This window comes from Oryzias melastigma, linkage group LG14, assembly GCF_002922805.2.
Source record: "Oryzias melastigma strain HK-1 linkage group LG14, ASM292280v2, whole genome shotgun sequence".
In the NCBI taxonomy this organism is placed as follows: Eukaryota; Metazoa; Chordata; class Actinopteri; order Beloniformes; family Adrianichthyidae; genus Oryzias; species Oryzias melastigma.
Window position 1 is genome coordinate 8,146,499 of NC_050525.1, and position 7,419 is coordinate 8,153,917.

Consider the following 7,419-nt stretch of genomic DNA (forward strand, 5'->3'; position numbering starts at 1 on the left):
TGTTTGGGGGCATTTTACAATATGCAGATGACACGGTCATTGTCAGTGTTAGTGGCAGCCAAAACCAAAGGGAGCAACGTTGGTTTTAGGAAGAATTGCATCACTTCTGATGCAACAAATGCAGTTCTTGAAGAACAGTTGTCACATTCATTTATTGATTTTAACTTTTTTTTGCAAAGATTAACCTAAAAAAGACAATGATCTGAATACAATTGTTTTATTGCTCTCTTTTCCCTTTTTTAAACATAATTACGTTTTCATGATTTTAAATTAAAACTGTAAATCGGTGGTTTTAATCTATTCCTTTGATCAAAACAAGTAGCAGCTGCAAAGTCTTATTTCACCCTTTTGAAAATGTTACTTTTGATATAAAATAAATTTATTTCCATGAATAAAAACAGGAATATACAAAGAAAATGTCAATTGTTTTTTACTTTTGAGGGTCACACATCTTCCTTTCAAAATAAAAGACTTCCTGTTCCACATTGGATCATATGGCATTTTCTCCATCCATCATCCTTCAATCCTTCCTTCCATCCTTCCATCCACTCATCCATCCCTCCCTCCCATGTTGATACTAGACATGTCCCAATCCAATCACTGACTTGATCGATATATGTTGTCTCCTGATCAGTTTTGGATATTTAATTTCTTATAAAAAAATAATTAAAAACAAACAAAAATAAATGGTTCCAATGATATCAGCTTCTCATGAATCCTCATCACTGCTACAACAGAGTAATTATTCATTTTTAAGATATGAATCACATTTGATTAAAAATGTTCAATAGTTCTCAAGATATTAGTTGATGTAACTTAACTTTCTTACATGACTAATTATTACCTTTATAGTTACTTTTTTTCCTCTGTTTGCTAAAGTGCTGTTTGTTAAATTATAAAAGAAGGTTAATGGAATAATGTGTGATAACCTGAATCTGTTCATTTATTTTTTTAGTTTTACAAAAATATTGGATTGTGCCGCTGTATCCGCAGATACTCAAAATCAAATGACTCAGATCCCAAAGAACCTGATCGGGACATCCCTACTTGAAGCATAATTTAGCTTCTTATTTTTATTTCAATAAAGATGGCAAATTCTCCACTGAAAACTGACGATTCTCTTTATTTGGAACAGATGCTGATTGAAGAGCGTTTGCACATTTAAAGGGGACATGAGATGTAAAATAGACAGACTGTAAATGATCACTATATTCCTATTTAAGTTACAGAAAAAAGGGAACATAGTTTTTATTATTTTTCCGTATATAAGTCTTGAGTGCTTTAGTCCTTTGGAATCTCCACCGGAGAACAGTGACGGTTAAGTTAATATTAGTTACATTTGACAAAGCCTTGAAGGTCTTCCAGGAATTTGATGTACTCCTGATGTTCGATGGCGGTGCTGAGCTCCATCAGCTCGTCGGTGAAGGTGTTATCCACGCCGCGGTCGGCCAGGAAGTCCATCAAATGATCGTACAGCGCCTAGAGAGAACCAGCAGAGTTAAGAGTCGAGTACATCTCATCGTTGTGTAATCAGAGTTCACCGCTGCTCTTACCCAGTCCAGAGAGTCCGTGTTGAGCGTGTAGCTGGTCTCCTTCCAGTCCGAGTCTCCCTCCGGCTGGAAGCTGACCTCCCGGATGGCGAAGATGTCACTCTCCTCCTCCCCCTCCCCATGACTTATCTACAAGTCGGCACATTTCTATTTAACTACTTTATTCTCCTGAAGTTTTGTCATGTTCTTCGTTTGAATTCCTACCTCATCCTCAGGGAAATGACAGTCAAACACCAGCGTTTGCTTTCCATTCTGTTTTGTTACTTCAACGACAAAGTTTGGCGTTGATACAATCTCTGGCTGCAAATGAAATAACGGGTGAGCAAACAAAAATAATCGTCACAAATCTAGAAATCCTTCAAAACAGTTACCTCTTCCTCTGCTGATTTCTGCTGCTGCTCCTCCTCCTCAAAGCTGGGAGGGATGCTGTTGTTGACGTTGAATGTGACGGTCACCCTGAAAACAACAACAAAAAGCTGCTTTAGAGGAACTGTCATTGTGTCCTCGCTGAATGAACCATCCTCTTACTTTTCACCAGAAAGATGTCTTGTGAGTTTGGCCTCTGTGCCGTTCATCTCCAGCTCCCATCCTCCAGACATCTTAGGAAGGGTTTTGTTTTTCTGGATCTTCTTCTCCTCTTTGATTTCATCCGACAGGAAGTTACCAAAAGCTTTGTCTCCTGAGAAAAAGACAAACGGTGAAGTTACATTTATGTGATAAAAACCTGAATCCACACAGAATAAGTTGACTTCATATAAGTTAACAATTGGCCTTAGAAGAGGGGATTTGGAAAAGTATGGATGGGTGAAACCCACATGTGTAGCTCATCCCACCTCCATGTTTTATTTATAAACATATGAAAACTTAGAGGTAAATAAGGCAGATGAGATGTATTATAGAGACATCGTTACATTATTTAAATAGCATCCAAAATATCTACATTCATTGTGTAAAATGTTTAAATGTGACAAACCTAAAGCCAACGATTTTTTCTAACCTCAAACTGGACAATTTATAACAAAAGATGGATAACACACAGACAGAAAAAAAATGCTGACTGAGCAAATGCAGATGTAATTATTTAAAAACGTGTAATTTCTAATTAGATAAAAATGTTAAAATTCCAATCATCTTTTGACCCGATTTAAAATCAGTTTTAAGACAAAAAAAAAAGTTTATTTCTAGGACGGTTCATCAAAAAAATTCACCTTTGAATCGTGACGGTTGCAGTAGAGCAAGCCCAACCCCACTTCCCATCACCCAACACAGAGCTCTTTGTCCACATGCTCTCTCCAGCTCCTCACATCCTCAACTTAACATTATCGGTGCAACAATCGAGGAGCTGTACCTCCAGCTGTACAATTTTGATCCAGATACCAGCTCGGAGAGGAAAACAAAGATGTTGATGGATCTATTTGTCTGCAAGTGGATGCGTCAGAATGAGGTGGAGCAGAGAGCGTGTGGTACTGACTACGTCACAAATAAGCTCCTTTTCAAAAGTGCAACAGAAATACAAATGTAAACTTATTTTTATTAATGCGTGTCTAAGAATGCCACAACAACGTGTGTCAGCTCTAAGCTCTTCACGAAGAAGATGCACGCTCGCGTCTCATTAAAGCCCAATTAACCGTCACGTGCCTTTGTCGCGATTTGTCAAGATTTAAGCCGTTCTGCTGCTCCAAAAAACTGAGTCTAATTGTCATCAATTCATTGTGATAAATGAACCCAAAAGCATGGAGAAGTTGAGCTACCTTCCGTGTGCAGTCCTCCACATCCACACGACACAGACGGACTTAGTATTTTGGAGCTGAACAGTTTAGGTCTGTATCCCGACGAGGCTCCGTTACTGTTCAGCATCCACAGGGAGCGGGTGAAGGGCCGAGAACCAACCGAGCCGGGAGAGCGGATGGTCGGACAGCTGAGCGGCAGAACCCGAGCAGCAGCGGACGGAGCCGAGGACAGCCGAACAGCGGCCCCCGCCGCGCGGACCAAAGACTTTAGCATGATTCTGTGAAGTGTTCAAAGAAGAGTGAAAACTAAGCCACACAGACAGACAGCGACCCTCCTACCAGCTACGCTTCTAGAAGAAACCGGCAACACGTGTGGAAGGGCACATTGACCTAGCGTAACTATGACCTGTGAACCGGAAGTTATACTTCCTCCAGTAAACGCCAATTTTATACATTATAATTTATTTTAGTTGAAAAAAAAGTCAAACACGGTGTACATTTTATTAAACGTATATTGAAAAGTATTTAAAAATAAATTGAAATATGATACACGATAAAAAAAACCGTAGTGCAATCCCAGTAGCGCCCCCTTGTGTCTTCAAAAGGAAAGCCTTTTTAAAGATAGCTTGCTTTTTTATTGAACCAAGTTGTTTATTTTATTAAATTCGACATCAAATAAAAGTGAGATAAAATAAGAAATATCAATACAATATTGCCCTTTAGAGCTCCGTCGTGTAGAAACATTGCATCATCCTGTTTTCGACTCAATACTAAATCTAGTGTAGTCTTTCTGCCAGTAGATGGTGCTGTTTCACAAGGGTTTGAAACCCTGTAATGCAGAATTTACAGATAATTCCTTTTTTTATTATGATGTTTTTTTTTAAACAATTTCAAGAAATCCACAAAATATACAACATCGTTTTTATTGAGATATATAGTATCAATTATAATATGCTGGGTGACTTGGTAAGCTTTTGTTCACAAGGCATGCAAAATGTTTGAGGGAAAAAAAGCATTTTATATTATAATAGATTGTACAAGTTATCCAGTGAAGGAAAAACAGGCGTCTATTTTTACCTTTGCTTACTGTTGTTGTAAGACAGTAATAATTCATTCACTTATAGCTAATTAATGACCCTGTTACAATGCACTACTCACCTGTAATGGAATTCTAACTTTTATAAAAATGTTCAAGCACACAGGTGTCACATATTTGAGGTTCATTACTAACAGTTAAAATATACAGTGTATAATGTATAGTGGGGCAAAAAAGTATTTAGTCAACTACCAATTGTGAAAGTTCTCCCTACTAAAAAGATGAGAGGCTTGTAATTTTCATCATAGATGTATCTCAACTATGAGAGAAAAAATGAAGAAAAAAAACCCAGGAAATTACAGTCTGATTTTTAAAGAAAGTATTGTTCATCTGCACCCGTAAACATGTGCAATGTTCTTGTGATACCCTTTGAAATAAGGAATGTCTTTCAAGCAAACATGTTTTTAAGTGCTTTTGTTACGTCCCCACCGCAAAACTAGCCCAGAGTCTAGGGGATGACCGTCAGTGGGGACAATAACATGCAAGATGGACACCAAACTACAAGGAACACAGTTTATTTAAATAAACGGAAAACCTGTGTCCTGAAATGAAGTAAAGAAATTAGTGGTTAAGGTTAAAAGAACAAACCAAAACGGAGTTGGGACCTTGGCCAAAAGAAAAAGAAGTCAGGGAGACTGCTGACCCAGCCATGACGACCGTTGGAGTCAGCAGCTCCCTGCTAAGGGCTGCCTAACAAAACGACCTAATCAACCCAAATTAAACAAAGCCCGCAAATCAGAACTACCAAGGCCCAACCCCAAACTAACACAACAAAACCCAGCAATCTAAGATTGCTGAGGACACAAGTAACAAATGTCAAAAACCAATCACCACACAAACCAACACCACACAAACCAACCAACACCACACAAACCAACCAACACCACACAAACCAACCAACACCACACAAACCAACCAACACCACACAAACTTAACCCAGCCTGCTGCTCTGCTCCCTGCCCTCTTGGTGTGGCCGCCTCTGGCTTAAGTAGACACTATCTGCCAATCAAGGCATATTGGCCACACCTGCCAGGTGAGCCAAATGGAACTGGGTGGATGAGAAGCCAGACAGCAGCAGCAGGACATAACAGCTTTTAAATACATATTGTTTTTGCAGGTCAATTCAAAGAACTAACCAGTGCTTGAAAATGACCGAACAGAGAGTAACAACTTTTAAGATGACCATTTATTGAATACACTTGCAGATTTCTTTTCGTAATGCACATTTTTATTACAGTAAAATCAACTCTAAAAAAAAACATGATTTACACAGTTAAAGCTTCATTTATTTCTTGAGACAAAACATACTTCCTGCTAATTATGATAAATATTTAAATTGGCTTCATAATGCTTCAGTCAGACTCAGGAGCTGCTGTCAGACAGCTCACGGGTAAATACATGGTCTACTGTTCGCAAATATAAATGGTCACAGTAAAACCCAACATTTCAATGAATGAATTTAAAAACAAAAGTTTATATATAATAAAGAGCCAAAGCAGTTTTAAAGGTTTGAATTGAAAAAAATAATAATTAGCCACCTATTGTTTCTGCCCTTTTATATAAATAGCAATAATATTAACTGAAGTTTTTTGTCTTCAAGTAGTGTCATCATCAGTTCGCTTTCAAACCCAAATTTGTCTGATATTTATGAACTATTTTTTAAAGTTATTTTAATGTCCCTCAAAGGTCCCTTCAGTTTGTGTCATCTTGCTCTAAGTGAGCAGTTGTGCGTTTTTATTGTGCAATATGTGCTTCACATGTGCAACATTTGTTTGTTTTTGATTATAAATGCCAACAAAACACAAGTAAAATGCTAAAAAAAACATCTGAAATCAGATTGCATGAAACACCCCAACATAAATGGAAGATAAATAATCCTTCAGCAAAAGTACATTGAATGAACTAAAAGCTCATTTGTAGTGAAAGTGTAGATTTGTTTTTAAAGGCACTATGGGAAATAGTGTTTAGAGCAGCATTCATTCAATAAAAGTGCTTCATCAAGCTCCAGTTTTTGCTGTGATTTAAAAAAATATCACTATTGTGGACACTGGAGAGCTTTTATACTTCCTAACACCACACAACTGTTTCTGACCGCATTTAAACAGAACTTAAAGTTGGATTTGGGCAAAATGTGTGGAATTATTTTTGCGTTTTGATGTTCTAAGACTAGCGTCCTGGAGGAGTTGGTCCAGCAGAGAAGGTTCTCACAGCGTCTGCTCCAGCAGGATTTCGTTGAACCCGGTCACGTCACTTTTCAGGTCTGGCTGTGTGTCGGCGTACAGAAGAGGCGACCGCTGACAGTGCAGCTTAACAGATCCCTGTGTGTGATCCAACACAAGCCGATCAGCGATTTCATCAGATCCTTGTATTCAGGAGCTGTGTGGACGTTCTCTCACCTTCGGCTGGGCTCGAATGGAGGCCAGCCCCTGCTTATACTGGTTGGTCTCCACCTTGTACTCTCCTCTCCTGGAGGGCAGGTTGAGGGACGTCACCACAGAGACCAACTTCTGAAAGCCCGTGGCGGTCAACGACACGGTGATGGACGGAGCAGAGGCCAAAGCCAGCCCCAGAGGCCACCCCCGCACTGTCACAGGCTCCTGGATACTGGGGAGCTGGACGGAGCCTCGCTCCCGAACGACAGGGTTCACCGGTGGGGCGCCGTCCTCCACCAGGTCTGTGGCGTCGTCAAGCTCTGCCTCAGCCAAGAGCTTTAACACGGTCTGCCACAGCAATTAGACATGAGGTTACTTTAAGATATCATCAGTGTTTACATTTAACTTATTTTCTGGATCAAAAGAACATTTTAGATCAGGGGTCTCAAACTCGCGGCCCGCGGGCCATCTGCGGCCCGCAGGATGATGATTTGCGGCCCCCGTCTTCATATATAAGATTACTGTTAGTGCGGCCCGCAAGGCTGATATGAATGACAGTTGTTTTGTGCCGAGCTGAATGAACCAACCAATCACAGTGAGGTATATGACTCTGGAGGCGGGACATCGGCGGTCTGTCCAGTGCCTCTGTCTATCATTCATTCCTTCCTCCA

General features: G+C 39.7%; 2 protein-coding genes across 2 annotated transcripts in view; both read right to left on the reverse strand.

Moving 5' to 3' along the window:
- Positions 1–1,098: 1,098 nt before the first annotated feature.
- On the reverse strand, positions 1,099–3,695 carry LOC112139004 (complement component 1, q subcomponent binding protein). Its single transcript, XM_024261706.2, has 6 exons — positions 3,302–3,695; positions 2,079–2,229; positions 1,922–2,006; positions 1,755–1,850; positions 1,554–1,679; positions 1,099–1,479 (listed from the first exon to the last, which is right to left on the reverse strand). The coding sequence occupies exons 1-6, from the start codon at positions 3,552–3,554 to the stop codon at positions 1,330–1,332; spliced, it is 861 nt and encodes a 286-aa protein (XP_024117474.1). The 5' UTR covers positions 3,555–3,695; the 3' UTR covers positions 1,099–1,329.
- Positions 3,696–5,544: 1,849 nt separating this feature from the next.
- The window catches only part of LOC112138992 (unconventional myosin-XIX), a 17,245-nt gene continuing 15,370 nt past the window's right edge, over positions 5,545–7,419 (reverse strand). Inside the window, exons 23-24 of the mRNA XM_024261684.2 lie at positions 6,773–7,096; positions 5,545–6,694 (exon numbers count right to left, since the gene is read on the reverse strand). Coding sequence (XP_024117452.1) covers positions 6,581–6,694; positions 6,773–7,096 — 438 coding nt within the window. The 3' untranslated portion in view covers positions 5,545–6,580. The remainder of the gene's footprint in view (positions 6,695–6,772; positions 7,097–7,419) is intronic.